Source organism: Mytilus edulis, chromosome 5 (genome assembly GCF_963676685.1).
Source record: "Mytilus edulis chromosome 5, xbMytEdul2.2, whole genome shotgun sequence".
NCBI classification, from domain to species: Eukaryota; Metazoa; Mollusca; class Bivalvia; order Mytilida; family Mytilidae; genus Mytilus; species Mytilus edulis.
Genome location: NC_092348.1, coordinates 76,984,457 through 77,002,050, shown reverse-complemented (window position 1 = coordinate 77,002,050; position 17,594 = coordinate 76,984,457). Strand labels below are relative to the sequence as shown.

Sequence of the window (17,594 nt, the reverse complement as noted above, 5' to 3'; positions counted from 1 at the left end):
AAACAAGGGAGTGCAATTGTATGAAATTGCAAAGTGATGTTGACATTTTCTAGACTTTCAAGCATTTCTTCCCTGTTTTTGCTGATAATAGTACTGAATTGTATTAGAAATTGACGTTCTTTTATTGGGTAAAACAAACTACCGAAATTCTAATGTTCAGTCTTCTGAAATTAGTTCAAAATGTTATAAAATTTGTGGCAACGGATCTTTATGATCCGTTTCCAACACGGTCTTTTAATTCTATCTGGAGCTTATTGTATACTCTTTCATACTCAATAAAATGAAATGAGCAATTAAAAAATGATGAACTGTTTATTCAAATCGATATTGACAGAAATAACATGCATAAAACGCTGTTTTTTGGAAAAAACAAAGGTTATGTGAGACACTTGCCCACTTTTTCTTGTAAAAATAGCCTGTTATTCTTAAACTATCTATAGCCATAAGAAGAGTGGATCAGTTTGACATTCTAAAGTTCCGTGAACTAAGAATTTAACACAAAATACCTCTCTGGTTTGTTGTCATCCATAACTTTCTAACAACACCACGTTGTTTTTACGGCAAGGATCCGTTATCTGTTCACAAAGGAGCGGCGTACCGCTGAATTGCGCGTAAAGGATCCGATATGGATAGACACCGTGATTTGTTTGCGAGGTTAAGTGAAAAACACTTTTTTGGCATTTATAAATAAGCATATTATGTAAACCCTGTTTGCTTTATTAAATTGACCACTCTTTATAAACCATTTTTGACAGTGATGTGATTTTTTCAAGTCTCCATTACATGTATTTTCCTGGCTATGAATATGTCTAAGATGTTTTAAAAAATATAAGAACTCGATTAGATTTAATATGCAGAATGAAAAGATAATTCATCGCTCGTCATAGATTGTCTTGGAGTTAACAGACATAATTCGTGTTGGTCTTCTTCCGAGGCTGAAAAACAAAATGAAAATATGATTATAGTTCACGTTCTACAAACAAGACTTGCAAAAGTTTCTAATTTGATACAACTTAAATACATTTTCTTGTAGCATTTTGAATATGTATGGATAACAATGAGTTTGTGTTTGCCAGTTAGCAGTTCATCTACAATAGACAAAAATTACCACCGGATAAACGGATAGAAAATGATAATAAGGAAATATAGCAATTTTTCTGAGATAAATATATGCTTTCATTAGAATTGATGACATTTATACAAATTTAAACCTCAGTGAATCGAATAATACAACATCTTTTTACACTGTAAATTTCGTAAAAAATCATACCGATGTTAGCAATGCTGACTTGTCATGTCACTTTATCTACTATAATTTCAGCAAAACACACATACATGTGTAAAAATGATCACACAACGACAAAAACACTTAGAGTAGTCGACTGAACTATTTGACTTATTTAAAGATGTTGCCACAAAGTAACCCAAAATGTTACACAACATGTAATCTAATTCAGGTTCTCGGTCGAATATATTTGTGCTTATACAACTAGAGTGTTTCCAAAAACTCAGTATTGATAAAATTCTGTATGCTTTTCTTATTTTCACTAGTACAGTGTGCATTTGCATCAATTGAAATCGGAATTTTCGCTTTTTCTTCGGCTTATGAATTTTTATTGTCCTTTGGCATTTCGCGCCGCTCCTTCTATGTCGATTCCATTTTCACATATATAATGTAAAGTTCGTTTTTATTTTAAAAAAATATACCAGAATTACAAGTTGTCTGGAACAGATGATATTTGGTTTCATTCGCCTACATACGCTTGCAAATAAAAAAAAATACCTACCTGGATGAATAGAAAAAGAATTTCCCAATTACTGATTAGAGAAAAGTCCAAACCATATTGCTTGATTTTGTCCAAGTTGTATTACTTGTATTTTTTTGTATAGCTGTCCAAAACAACACACCTTAAGATGAGGTCAATAAATCGATTTGACTAATAAAACATCTTTTAAAAATAGAAAAAAACCTATACCAGCATCATTGTTGTCGATTTTTCCGTCGATATCGTCTGAACCATCGCCTGGATTTCTTTTACCGATTTCTTCTTTAACACTCCGGTTTCGAATATTATGTCGAACAAGGAGCAGAACCACAGGAATAAACAAGCTAGTGACTACACCTCCCATGATTGTTATCAGATTGTTGAAATCTGTAATAAAGAAATAAATTGAATTTTAGTATGTTCACATCTGAACAACAAATATATCAATTTTACATGTCATACTGCTTTTTTCACTGTCTTTTTAAATGTTTCAATTGAAACGTGATTATTGAAATGAAAATTTTCGATCTAGAAGATAAATAATTGTATAATAAGAAACATTGCATCTGTTTTGTTAAACACTTATTTCTAGTCCGTGATTACTCTGCCGAAATCGTTGGGTCACTGTGAAAACAGTCTAATAATGAGAAAATAAAGGTTGGCAGGTAGGTGAAACTTATATAAATGAAGAGATAAATAAAAAATGAACAGATTGATGCCCGATTTATATAATTCCAAGGCCGTCAGTCGGCACCAGAAGCGACGAAGCAGCGCATCTATTTTAGCTGGGCAAATATCCACTTTTTGATATGGGACGAGCTCTGACGTCCCATGGCCCCAGCTTGTCTGGCAAAACAGCTGTTGGACGTCAGAGTAATCTCGGACTAACTTATTTCATGCTTCTATGAATGACTTTTACTTCGCTTTATTCCATTTGCTAAGACGTCACGCACGATATTATGTCTCAATTGGTAACGTCAACATGAAACGGTTTATGCGGATTATTGGAGATAATTTTTATTTCGTTGGCAATTTTTTTTGGACGTTAATATGGATACTTCTAAATATATGGTTGTACTGAATATAGTGAAATATTTCCCACTGGAAGTAACGCAAGCAACAAACAACATATGTATTTGGGTAACATAATAGTCTATATAAAATAAGAAGATATGGTATGAGTGCCAATGAGACAACATTCTACCAGAGACCAATTCACATAGAACGTAATAAAATGCAATCTTTATCCATTTAAATCCGAAAAGAAAGAAGATAGTCCATTTTGCTGTAATAAAAGCGTTTGTGGGGATTTACAAGTTAAACTGGTCTTACTTATAAAGTACACTTTACTTTTTTAATAACGGAACAATTAAATGAAGAAATAAAACGATTGTCTGAAAAAAATAGTTATATTCATCCCATATATTTACAAGCTTTGTATGATATTATTAGAAGAGGAGTATATAGCCACTCTTCAGGCACAACAATTTTATTTTCACTTTCAAGTTCTATAAAATGAATCTTATTGCAGAGAAATAACAAATCGCAGTTTTACGCCTCCCAAATTTGAAAATGAATTGATGATTTTTAATCCTCTCGTATAACAGTCTTTTCACAACTTTAGAACCTCATCTAAACGAACAACCCCACTTATCGGATTTTTTTATATACTTTATGGTCTTGTTGATACTACCACTAATCATAATCTATATCGTCTGCCAAAACCGCAATTATCATGTCCTTTAATTTAAACAATGTCTTCGATTATATTTAATTTGTGTTGCAATCGTCATCTTTTTTTCGGAAACAAGTTCCTGACATCTTGAATTTATTTTACCTTTTTGAAATTGCCTTTTTTAATATTGCGTTTTCCCGCAATCGAATGATTTGTCCATTAAATCAGTTATCACAATTGTAACACGATAAGTCTCGGAGAAATAGATTTCTAACAAAAATTTGTTGATATTATTTGTTGTATTTTGTGAGTCCATTTCAAGGGTTTACAATTTATATTACAGCCAAGATTCTCCGACTTATCTACCATAGAAAACTGTCCTATATGATACAACCAAGGGTGCTTAAAGTTGCATTTCACCCCAAAACACAAAATAAACAAATAATCTGATTTGAAAAAAAAACAAATAGCGTCCCGAGTCGACAACGTTGAAAACGTAAGAAAATCATTCAGTAGAAAAACTTGCAGGACATTGGATTTGTTTGAAAAGTAGTTTTGACTACGCAAATTATCAAACAGTATGTAAACTGTTTTGTTGAAATAAATTACAATAACGGAAAAGCACTTTTTTTGCATGCAATAAATCGAAATTTTCAAAAAATAACGTCGCAACCGACAGTTTACTTGTAAAAAGCGTCGAAATTCGACATTGGACATTCTTGCAAGTTAGACATTTGCCAGAAGCCGTTGCATTTTTATTTGTGGTGTGAGTGCTGTATAAAAATTCGGTTTTGATATGGTCTATCTATGTACTTTTGTGACTCACAATGTGAGCATAATTTATGAACGAAATTTAATACAATCCTATATTTAAAAAACTATAAATTTTTGATAACTTACCGTTTTCCAAAATCTGACCATGGTGAAGACTATTTTTTTGGCCCAAAAAAGCTTTGGTCGTTACATTAACGCATATTCAGTAACGTTGTTATACCTTATATATAAAGCGTATCATTTTAAAATTCGAATTTTCGCGGATTTTACACTGTTTCGAAGAGCACAAACACCTCTGTAAAAGTTATTATGCGTGTTGTCTGTTACGTCTGACACGCATATTATTGACGTTTTGTCAATATGTTTTTCCTTATTTAAGACTATTGTAAAATATGATTAAAAGATTTGTTGATTTTTTTCGGAATAGTTTTTTATGGTCTAGTTTATGAATATAATTGTTATATAGCTTAACTGTTTTGATTTTATAGAAAAGCTGTTTACTAGTGTGGACTGGTTGATTTCAAGTATTAACGAAATAACGTGCGTAATGTCATTATAGCAAAACTCACCCTTCACTTCGAATTCATGATAGTGCATTTGCCAATTACAGATTTTATTCTGTTATAACTTTTTTCTTATTTATTTTTTCTTATTTATTTAATAAAAAGCTAAAGTTGATATCAAAAGATTTAAGCTAAACAAATAAGTATTTAATGTTAATGATTTGAAAATGTTCCCGTAAGCTCTTATTTGTAAATGAAAATTTGTGTCCCTCCTAGGGGAAATTACTAAACAAATGCATCTCTCATTACAGGGTCAATTATAGTATTTACAAATAGGCTTATACATACTTGCCAACTGTCACTATTTGTGGGGATTTCCCCTATGGAGGCTCCCATTTGAAAATTTTCTTCTCAATTTAAAACAAAACAATAAATTTTACAATGGTATGGGATTATAAAAGCATGAAGAAGCAAACAAACAACATATACATAAATTTGAAAGGTTTAATAGGACTATTGGAGTCATCTTGCATGTAAAACGCCCATAGGAATTTTGAAATTTTGGTCTGTATGCTATTACATAATCTTGTGGTGTTGCAAAGTTTTTTTTTAAGTAGATTAATTCCATTGAACAGTAATGTTTTAATAGACTATATGATTTTCATTTAAAAACCAGCTATGGGTTAACACGACTATCCCTTAGTCATGTTAATTCATTCTTCTGTGATCAGAAACATTTCTTCACCTCATGCATGACATTGTATTTACTAACCTATTGTTTTTCCCTTGGCATCATTTTCGTCCCTCGCAATCTCAACAAATTTCCCCACCACTTCTGTACAAGGTGGACATCCTTGACAATTACAGAGGCTAGAGTTTCGCATTAAGATAATTTGATTGACGCGTACAATGGCATGACTTATATGTTCATATTCTGCATAATCGAGACTGAAACCTAATTTGAAAAATACGTTAAAAATGTCTTGTTAAAAAGTCAATATTCATTTTGTTTAAATACTAAATAGTTCAATGGGAATATCATATGTAATGCTACTCAAGTCATGACGTCTCGAGTCTTAATCACTCTCTGATACTCGATTTTTTTTTACAATACTTCGCATACATAAAGTATATTAATTTGTTTTCACCACGTTTACATATTTTAACATAACATAAAATTGTAAGACTTTTAAGAACTACCGTCTTGCATTGGCTAGAGTTGTGTGTATTTTTTTTAACATACTTTTGCATTTCAATTAATAGAGGATGCATGCATGGTAGGTGACACATACCCTGTCGACAAACCCAGTGTTGCTGCTATAGGAGCTCATGCATTACAGGTGACACATACCGTGTCGACGCATCCAGTGTTGCTGGTCTAGGAGCTCATGCATTACAGGTGACACATACCCTGTCGACAAACCCAGTGTTGCTGCTCTTGGAGCTCATGCATGGCAGGTGACACATACCATGTCCACGCACCCAGTGTTGCTGCTCTAGGAGCTCATACATGGCAGGTGACACATACCCTGTCGACAAACCCAGTGTGTCTGCTCTAGGAGTTCATGCATGGCAGGTGACACATACCCTGTCGACACACCCAGTGTTGCTGCTCTAGAAGCTCCTGCATGGTAGGTGACACATATCATGTCGACGCACCCAGTGTTGCAGCTCTAGGAGCTCATGCATGGCAGGTGACACATACCCTGTCGACAAACCCGGTGTTGTTGCTCTAAGAGCCCATGCATAGTAGGTGACACATACCATGTCGACAAACCCAGTGTTGTTGCTCTAGGAGCTCATGCATAGCAGGTGACACATACCCTATCGACAAACCCAGTGTTGTTGCTCTAGGAGCTCATGCATGGCAGGTGACACATACCATGTTGACAAACCCAGTGTTGCTGATCTAAGAGCTCATACATAGCAGGTGACACATACCATGTCGACAAACCCAGTATTGTTGCTCTAGGAGCTCATACATAGCAGGTAACACACACCCTGTCGACAAACCCGGTATTGCTGCTCTAGGAGCTCATGCATAGCAGGTGACACATACCATGTCGACGAACCAAGTGCTCTAGGAGCTCATGCATAGCAGGTGACACATACCATGTCGACAAAACCAGTGTTGTTGCTCTAGGAGCTCATGCATAACATGACACATACTCTGTCGACGCACCCGGTCTCTCTGCTCTAGGAGCTCATGCATAGCTGCAGGTGACACATACCAAGTCGACAAACCCAGTGTTGTTGCTCTAGGAGCTCATACATAACATGACACATACCCTGTCGACGCACCTGGTCTCTCTGCTCTAGGAGCTCATGCATAGCAGGTGACACATACCCTGTCGAAGCACCCAGTCTCTCTGCTCTAAGAGCTCATGCATAGCAGGTGACACATACCCTGTCGAAGCACCCAGTCTCTCTGCTCTAAGAGCTCATGCATAGCAGGTGACACATACCCTGTCGACGCATCCTGTCTCTCTGCTCTAGGAGCTCATGCCATTCGTTATGTTTTTGTTTTTTTTCCTTGATCTGTCTCTTCTTTATCGATTTACGAGATTTTATCAGCGATAAACTACTATCGCCTTAATTTACTTATTTTGCAATTAATCATATTACAAATAACATTTTTTTTTACAAAAACAGACAAAGGATTTTTACATTACTTAATGTTGAATGCTTTGGCAACACAAATGTTTCGTTTAACCGCCATAGTTTTAGTAAGCAACATACATATGTCAATGAGACAGCATCAAAATATTATTTAAAATGAAAATAAAATTTCCAGTTCGTGTCTTATTGAGTAAATTTCAAAGTATGATTCAATTCTAATGTTACTTTAAAAAATATCCTTGCAAAATAAACACAAATGAGAGAAAATAAAATTAAAAATAAATAGGACGAGAAAACAACACAATTGATAATGGTATAAAACCGTTCTATCAAGTTTTGTTGCATTCCCTTTTCACCTTTCCCCTTATCACCCTACCATTCAGTCTGGTTTAAAAGTATACTACATGGTGCTAAACAAAACATGATATGTACATTACAAATGTTTGTGACGTACAAAACAATATTCCTACCATACCAAATACAGTATACAAAGGTGAGACTTACCAGTAACCTTTGTTTCACAAAAGCGGAAAGGTATATGTGAAAATGAAACAACATAATAATACATTACAAGATCCAAACTTTTGGTGTTGAATAAGTAAATTGACGAAAAGAACTTCAGATGAAAATCACAGCTTTTCTATGAAGAAAGAAACGAAAAAGAATCTGACTGTATATGGAAAAGTCGTTCGTACTTACGTTGTCTGCTCTTTGCTTTGAAAAACGGTGATGTTTTTGTCTGTGATTTGTTGAAATAAATTGGAATATATGTAGTTATTTCTAGCAAGAACGCCTCATTATTGTCTTGTCCACAGAAAGGTGTAAAGAGACCCTCATTCGTCAACATGTCTTTTCTGAAGGGCTGTAAAAATTACGAATATTTAAATCCATAAACTATCTTTAGAAATAATATAATCTTAGAACTTGGAAACAAAATATACAGCACCTCGGGTTGAAACCGGTCAAATTGAAAAAAAAAAACACAAAAAAAAACCAGACTCACTTTAGTTCGTATTGCTCGATTGAAAGCTCATTGCATCATTTTTTTAATATGTTTATGTTTTAATAAAAAAAAAAAAATACTAAGGAGTTATTAAGAATTGCTCATTTTACAAGATTTCAAATTGACAAATTATAACATTTGCAACAACAAATTACTAACCGACAAGAATTTTCTGAATGACATCACAGATAAGTACATGTAACTCGTAATTCTGCTTAACAATTATAACTGTTTAAGAATTAACGAGAGTAGGATTTTCTCTCGAACAGTTCTTGATAAAGGGGACGAATGATACAAAAGGAATATTAAAACTGGTAAGTAAAAGAGACGTGATAATGTCGTGGCACAAAACGAAAAACGACCAAAAGATAATTATTTTATTACTTATTTCAAAACTAGCTATGCGTGAATATAGTTTTGACAAGGATGAGATTGACCTGTCACATTTATTGATAAAGCAGGCTTGCAATCTATGAAGAGGTTGACGAGACCTTTCCTTATTTTTGTTTTTGTTTTGTTAATACTTGATAGCCCAGTTATAATTGGCGCAAACTATCGGTGGTATGAACTAAAGAGAGTAAAAAGTCAGAAGAAAAATAATGAGAAAATATTATTTTTAAATTTGAAGAAACTTCAATTTTTTTGTTACACATTGCAGTATGTTGTCTGATGTTTTACTTACCGAAGATCCGTTAAACCTAACGTAGGTCGCAGTATCGTTCTCGTATACAACCAACGACCAAGCCTTTACAATAACTGAACTATTGGAATTACTTGGTAAGCGAATTTCAGTGATGTCATAACAAAGGTCCTCGAATGTTCTGTTTTGCATTGTATACCCTACAAGACTGATTGTACATGGTGGGTCTATAGGACAACCGTCAGCAAACAAAATTACTGTTGTGTTAGCTTGTATTTGAAGTAACTTATCACAAATGCTTTCTGGATGATGTCGCCCAACTTGCACTGCAATCAACGTAAAGTGTTTATTAAGGCAAACATAGTTTCTTTTTCGAGATTTTCTAGTAGGTATAATTTGTGCAGCGCTACTGATATAAGATAGTAATATACGTGCACGATGACATGAATCATATATTATCAGACAATATTAATATTTTTACTCAATAAATGGCCTTCTTCAATGTCAGTGTTTTTATCAAATGCAATACAATATGAAATTATGTATAAAGTTAACTCAATCGTACAGGTAAATTTCAAAACGGTTGATTTGAATATGAAATATGGCACACAACAGACAAAAAAAAAACATATGATCTGAAGGTATACGATCTATTTGCCACTATTTGCCACTATAAAACATAGTACTTACATTAATTCTGTTATCAATAGATTAAAACATTACTAACTATTAATGCTAATCAGCTATGCACATTTACGGGTCTACACTCTGTCGATACTTATATTTTGGCATTGCACAGGATCATGTATTCTCTGACTGTTCATGACTTCTTTATTTTATATAGTACTAACACATAGGTTGATATTTTAGTTTTTGAAGCAGGATTTTTATTAGGTGATATTTGCTTTCAATTAGCGTTCATTAACCGTGAGTTCTCTCAGTTCAGTACTCTGTGCTTTGTGACGATCTGATAAGTGAAAGTCTTCTCAACTGATTTTTTTACTTTTTCTTATAGTTATATTATCCTGTAACACCATTGTTCCAGTTGAGGGGAGGGTTTGGCGCCCACAAAAATGTTCAATCCCGCCACATTATGTGTGTGTCTTCCAAGTCAGGATCCTGGAAGTCAGTGGTTGATGTTGTTTGCTTTATACCATATTCGTTTATTGTTTATTGTTTTTAACAGTTTGTCTCTGCAATGTGATGTTGCACGGCGGTCACCTGTTAGGGAACGATTTGGTCCTCACCACATGTTTAATCCTCCCCTTTTATGCTGTGCCTGTCCCATGTTAGGAGCCTGTAAATCAGTCGTTGGCGTTTTTTGTGTATAACATATTAGTTATTCTTTATTGTATCGGACATAAATCCATTTTTGTCTGTTGAATTGTTATACATTTTTCATGTCAGGGTCTTTCGTAGAGTGCAAGGTTGTTTTTCTTATTGTTAAAGGTCGTATATAAGGTGATCTATAGTTTCTATCTTTTCTGTCATTTGGTCTCTGGTAGAAACTTGGCTCATTGGGAATAATTCCGAATCATTCTTTTATATCTATGTGCGTATATAAAAACTGAAAATATTAAGAAAGAGCATATTTTCTATAACTATAGTAATCGTCAGCCAAAAAAAGTTCTGTTAGTCTTTAATTAAATTATTCACTTTCAAAATGCAGGAAAAACATCAACTCCGTTCAAACAAAAATACTTACATTCAAAATTTGTGTTGTTGCAGTAGCAAATCTTTACTTCTAGACTCAGCAACTGAATGAAAAATGGTTAAAGTTATTTACTTATTAGTTTTACATGTATCCTATTGAAATACAGATTTTTAATTCATCAGTATCCTCATCCTCATCATTACCGTTATAATTATATATGTGTGTATGTGTGCGTGCATGTGTGTTTGTGCTTTATATAATGAAACTGGTGCAAGTTGAGTATTTATACTTCTAGAGTTAAACATTGATTTTTGCAGAATATTCAAAATTGTTTCAAAAAAAGATTAAACACAATATATGCAACAGTAAATAACCTTTGTCTTTTCACTGATTATTACTAGTAGATTTAGCAGACGGGTTATCGATGATGACGGATTCATTCTGAAAGATAATCACTGTTTAAGTATATAAAGTTAATGTTTACATGCGGAAATAAATTGAATAATTACAAAAACTAATTTTCCAATATTTAAACGATTTTGAAATTATGAAGATTTAGTAACATAATAGCTGGAAACGATAACTGCCAAATTGAAATAAAAACAAAGATAAAGAGATACAATTTCCAGTATAACTCCTGCTAACAAAACAAAATCAACTCTATCAATGTATTTTAAAATGAAAGATAAATGTTCTTCTATAGGTTAATCTTATTTCAAAGTTCAATTCACTATAAATGAAATTATATTATGTCTCAAACATTTTCATATGTAGACTTATGTATAGGTGAGGTAATTAATATTGTAGTGTCTTTTCATTTCGTATGTGGTCAAAATTCAAATAAAAGAAATATTGATAACTCTCAACTGCCGAGTCTATCAGTCAGAGCTAGGACTTTCGGCTAATTTCCTTTCTCACCTATGAACTTTAGAATTTCGTTTTAAATGATGATTGTATTTCATTTTAAAATTGAGAATGGAAATGGGGGAATATGTCAAAAAGACAACAACCCGACCAAAGAGCAGACAACAGCTGAACGTCACCAATGGGTCTTCAACGCAGCGAGAAAATCTCGCAGCCGGAGGTGGTCCTTAAGTTAGATGGCCCCTCAATAAAAATGTGTACTAGATCAGTGAAAATGGACGTCATACAAAACACCAAAACATAAATGAGCTAAAATGATAAAACATACAAAACTAACAAAGGCCACAGGCTCCTGACCTGGGACAGGCGCAAAAATGCGGCGGGGTTAAACATGTTAACATTAGTATATTATATATTTTATAACATATTTTTGCATATTAAAGGAGATTCTAACTATGCAAGCCATTTCAGTGAAAACGATGCTGTTTAATGAAGACAATGCACTTCGACAGCAGCAACTCTTTTTTGTTTGTGACATCTTAATATACCTAGACGTATGTACATACATCTCAATATATATATATATATACAATGACTTAGAGGGTCGTTTGTCATTTTTGTTACTCTTCTTTTGTTTTTTAGTTATCTACAACTTAAAATCTTACCCTAAGCAACATCGGAATTATCCTGAATATAATATGCATCCTCAGTTTTGAATACGCTTTTTGACTTAAAACATAGTAATTCGATTCTGGAGTATTTCATTTGAAAGTATAAGCATATCTATGCTATTCAGCAACATACCTATATGAATAATAAATAGTTAATTCTATAATAAATCAACTTTATGACTGTTCAAGTTACCAAATGTTAATTAAAGTCTAAAATTTCTGTTTTTACAAGTAAGTTTACTATGGATCCGATATAATACGTTTGGCTTAGTTTCAATAACATCATTTTCATAAGAAAATCGTCTCACATTCGTTTAAAATAGCTTGAATCAATGATACATTAATCTAGGTTATATCAGTAGATAGTAGGTCTAAACAATGACGTCGCAAAACATAAATATGGGTGGATGCACCTAGATATATAAAAGAGGGGAGTGCAAGTCTTGTCTAAGTTATGTTTAGGCTATGCGCATGCTCAATCATACAAGTATAAACACCAGCTTAGCCCTAACCGAAGTGTCAAATACAGAGCCAAATCATGTATGGTGTTGCTCATTGTTGAAGGCCGTTGAAGGAGTATTTCGATTTGAAGTAGATTTGATTTAATAAATCCCTCACAGCAAAATGGAAAACATTTGATACCATTTCTTGCGAGCTTCACGTGTTTCTAAAATTAATTTTAATAGCTACGCTCATGCCCAGATGGTTTTTTTTTCAAATAAGAGTTTTAGAACACAAAAACAAAATGACATCAATAGAACAACCAACACATTCTTAAGTAAAATTTTACATTGGGGAAGTGCCAATTTTGTTTAAGCACAATCACATGATAATATAAGCGAAAATTTTTAGACAAAATATACTATGTAAATCATGCCAACACTGAAACGCTAGAGAATGTTACTCTCTAATGGCCAAAACAAAAGCTGGATTTGAACTTTGTTTTATAGCTAGTTATATCTCTCACCTGTATGACAGTCCCCAACACTACCATTTATAAACAACGATGAGTGAACAAAACAATATGACATGATAGGTGAAAATTGCAAAAATAAAAGTACAGCAGTCAACATTGTATTATAATATTATTCACCATATAAAAAAAAACCCAAATATGTGAAGGTTAAACTGTCAATTGAAATAACATTATCAATATATCTGAATGTGAAATTCAATGATCTGGCTCTTTGCTCTTCTTGTGTCTGAAAGCACTCTGACAAATATGAAAATAAGAAGATGTCGGCAATGAGAAGGCGCACAATTCGTTTCCATAGGATTGTGGCGACAATTTGTCAGTTGATTGTATTCTGATCTTAACAATTTAAAAAAAATAATTTCAACCTCGAAGATATTGGCTTTCAAAGCAAACAATATATATATAAACAAATTATACTTACTCCCCGATATTTACTTAAAATAAAGAGACGGAAAATACCAAAAAGTCATTCAAAACTGCATGCGTCGAAGCACAAATGAAAATTAGATGACCAAAATGAAACCGACGAAAATACAAACAAATCCATAAATATCCCATAGAAAACGTAAGATAGAAAACACGAACCCGAAAACGATGTTTGTCATTGAAATTATACCAATCATAAGTAATAACATCATCTGTAAATGTAAACGACTTTCCCTAGATATGTCGATGTAAATAGACGGTACTTCTAAACGATTAGGTAAAATACTAAAAAATCAGGATGAAATGTTGATCGTGCTTTTATGAACCTTTACTGTACATACAAATTTGTGTGTGTTAAATCTAACTGTTAATAAACTGAGATAGGATACTTTTACATCAAAATCGTTTAGAAATTCAATCTTTTCGCCTTCCTTTACAACTTAAAAATCTATTTTGTAGCTACCATACTGATACAGTATCCATCTTCACACAATCGCATACCTTTGTGACAAATCTATCATGTCTATAACGATTAACATTATTTTCCTACCTAGTATATATTTTTCATTTCATTTATTCAGGACATACTAGGTCGGTTTGACTTTGACTTTGTTATAGTTATTGACCAAGCAAGTCGGTATATTGGATTTAATCTGCACGGGTTGGGTGACCCTGGTTAACCCAAACGACGTAGGAGTTCGATTTAAGGGGTCACGCAAAACGTGCAGATTAAATCCAATATACCGATTTGATTGGCCAATAACTGTTTTAACACATGACGCCATCAATTTACGTGAACGTTTTAGATATATGCAAACGATATCCCGCAATCCACGTTTCCTAGGAAAATTCTTGTAGAGTAAAGAAAGGGGGAAATGAGCCTTAATGTAGTATGAGGTTGGTACGTTTTAAAAATTTTATTTTTTTTTATATTTAGGCTTCCTTAATTGTTACATTATTTGCGATTTAATTGTAAATTTTTTCTATCGTTTCTGTTAAATTTATTGTACTTTCAAAACGGTGTTATCGAGTAATTTCAATTGCTTTTCTTTCCGTAATGTATGCTTAGAGAAAGATGAACCGAGGAAGATGTTAGTACATAAATTAAAAAGGTTCAATTAACAGAAACAACGGTTCTCTTCCCAATCTTTAACCCCCCCCTCCTCCGATCACAAATTTAAATTCGATTCCGAAAGAGTCCCTGTATATGAATAAATACGCCAAAAACGTAATGAATTTCATTGAGTCTATAACTTATTCAAATCAGATTTCATTACCTAAATATTCTTAAATACATGATTTCTTTTTGGCAGAAAATACAAATGAAATCGTAATTATCTGTTCTGACATTAAAACACTGAATTTAGATTTTCAGTGTACACAAAATAAAATAACATATGTCCCATTTTAGAAAATAAAAAAGGAAGGAGAAACCTTTCTTCTTTCATCAGGGGCCTCGTTTTCCAAAATGTGTAAGCAGTTCTTCTACTGTAATTACTAGACCGTCAACACTGAGGGTTTGAAGGCGAACTCCGCCCGTGCGGTTTTTGTTTACTCCAATATTAGTTGATTACGACTGTCAATTTTCCTATCAAAGGGGCTACCTCTTTGGGTTTTTTTGGAAGAAGGGGGGGGGGGGGGGGGGCGGGTGTGGCAAATTGGTTGTTCGCCATTGAATTGGACAACGTAAATTTTTAGTCTCGCTACAATAGTAAATATTGTTTGATTTTATAGAATACATGTTACACCCTTTTCAAAATCCAGGAAACGCCCTTAAACAGGTTGGGAACAAACCCCCTGTATGGTGATTATACCTCTATAGAGGGATAATCCTTCTTTAGAGGGATAAAATTATCCCTCTATAGAGGGGTATTTTTGTTTGCACTGGATTTAAAGCAAATTGGGGCAGAATGGCATTTTCTAGTTATATTGGCTATAATCTCTAGCATTATATGCATCAACATATGCACTTTACTAAAAATTGGGATAACCAGTTTTCTGCTAAAGTGACAAAACTTGCAATCTATTGTAAACCTATCTGAACACCTGATCAACAACAAAAGGAATAGTTGACCTTTAAATTTCATGTTAAATCTATCAATAGAAATTCTGTTCAGTGAGGCATAAGTGAGTAGAATTTACCTGATCATCACAGCTTTCAATCATGGTGAACAATAGCTTTTATATTTAGTCAGATAAGCATCAAACTGAGCATGAGCATATTAAATTAAGTACATCAATTGGTGCATCAACTATTCCAGGTTACTGCCATAATAAGTAGAGAATGCCATTCTGCCCTATTTTGATTTAAATCCAGTCTAAACAAAACTACCCCTCTATAGAGGGATAATTTTACCCCTCTATAGAAGGATTATCCCTCTATACAGGTATAATCACCATATAGAGGGTTTGATCCCAACCTGTTAAAGGTAAAAATAGATTTGAACTGTAAAGTATATCTGAGGTAGTTAATGCACACCTTAGCTGTGCATTATTCAGATTATAGCACAGTAAGAACAAAGTGATTTTACCCATGTCATGTGTTAAGTTTCTTTAATGCACAGTCAACACTTTTATTTTGAATGATTATAATTTTAAATGTTGATTTATAACTTATGGATAAGAACTCAAATCTGAACATGTAAGATATATTAATTACAAATAAAAAAAAGAAGCACATGCCCAAAACAGGAGCCTACTATTTAAACGTGTTACAATAATACGTTTATCCATCATCTGTCTCAAATATGCTCTCGTAAGTCAAGCATGGTATATTTTAATTGATTGATTGATGATCTTTATTTCTTCCATATATATGAAGATTTTACAATTTATATTATAAGAACATCATCAAACACATTACACACACATAAATTATATTTACATATTCTAAACAACAGTTACATTTAATATAAAAAATAAAGAAGATGTGGTATGATTACCTATGAGACAACTCTCCACAAGAGACCAAAATAACACAGCAATTAACAACTATACGTCACCGTACGGCTTTCAACAATGAGCAACGCCCATACCGCAAAGTCAGCTGTAAAAGACCCCGAAATGACAATGTAAAAAATTCAAACGAGAAAACTAACGGCCTAATTTATGTACAAAAATTGAACGAAAAGCAAATATGTAACACATAAACAAACGACAACTACTGAATTACAGGCTCCTGACTTGGGACAGGCACATACATACAGAATGTGGCGGGGTTAAACATATTAGCGGGACAGTGGTATAACAGTTTAAAAGGCCAAATAAAGTACGAAGTTGAATAGCATGGAGGACCAAAATTCCTAAAAGTGTTGCCTAATACAGCAAAGGTAATCTATTTCCGAGGTAGAAAAGCCTTAGTATTTCAAAAATTCAAAAGTTATGTAATCAGTAAATTTAAAAATATGACCATGTCAATGATAATGTATGTCAGCACAGAAGTGCTGATTTCTGGCATGGGCTGGTAGTATCCTCGGGAAATTACAACTCCACCAGTAGTGGCATCGTCCCAGTGGTGGTAAGTATACTCATCATAGATACCAGGATTAAATTTTGTATATAGGAATACATTTAGATCTTTTTAGTGCATTAGCATTAATCGCGCCGAAAAAAAACACAGAACAATATGGATTTATCTTTATATAAGCATTGATTCGCACATTTGCCAGCGGCAACAATTTTTTTTGTGGAGAAATAATAATAATAATAATGCCAATAATCTCTTCGAAAAAGAGTCTGGAACAATACATTTCGCAGCTTTTTCTTGTCACAATTAACATTTTTTTAAATCCTTGTGTAAGCTAGGTTCACACTGCCGATCAGATCAACTCGATCAAGCCCGATTAAGACAAATTATGTGATCGGGAGACTGGTCTGATTCAATCGACATGAATGTTCGGGATAGTCTACTTTGCTCGTCATCGATCTGACTTTCTACCCGAGAGTTTTTGACATGTCAAAGACATTCAAGTAAGGATCGAGAAGCAAGTCACTCGAGAAGAGATCGAGAATTCGTCGAGTAGC

At 33.5% G+C, this 17,594-nt stretch overlaps 1 protein-coding gene across 1 annotated transcript; it reads right to left on the bottom strand.

The window, feature by feature from the left end:
* Window positions 1–712: 712 nt before the first annotated feature.
* On the bottom strand, window positions 713–12,229 carry LOC139524482 (uncharacterized). The gene is made up of 7 exons (XM_071319269.1): window positions 12,164–12,229; window positions 10,686–10,737; window positions 9,023–9,306; window positions 8,037–8,199; window positions 5,491–5,673; window positions 1,977–2,153; window positions 713–935 (listed from the first exon to the last, which is right to left on the bottom strand). The coding sequence occupies exons 1-7, from the start codon at window positions 12,200–12,202 to the stop codon at window positions 847–849; spliced, it is 987 nt and encodes a 328-aa protein (XP_071175370.1). The 5' UTR covers window positions 12,203–12,229; the 3' UTR covers window positions 713–846.
* Window positions 12,230–17,594: the final 5,365 nt, after the last annotated feature.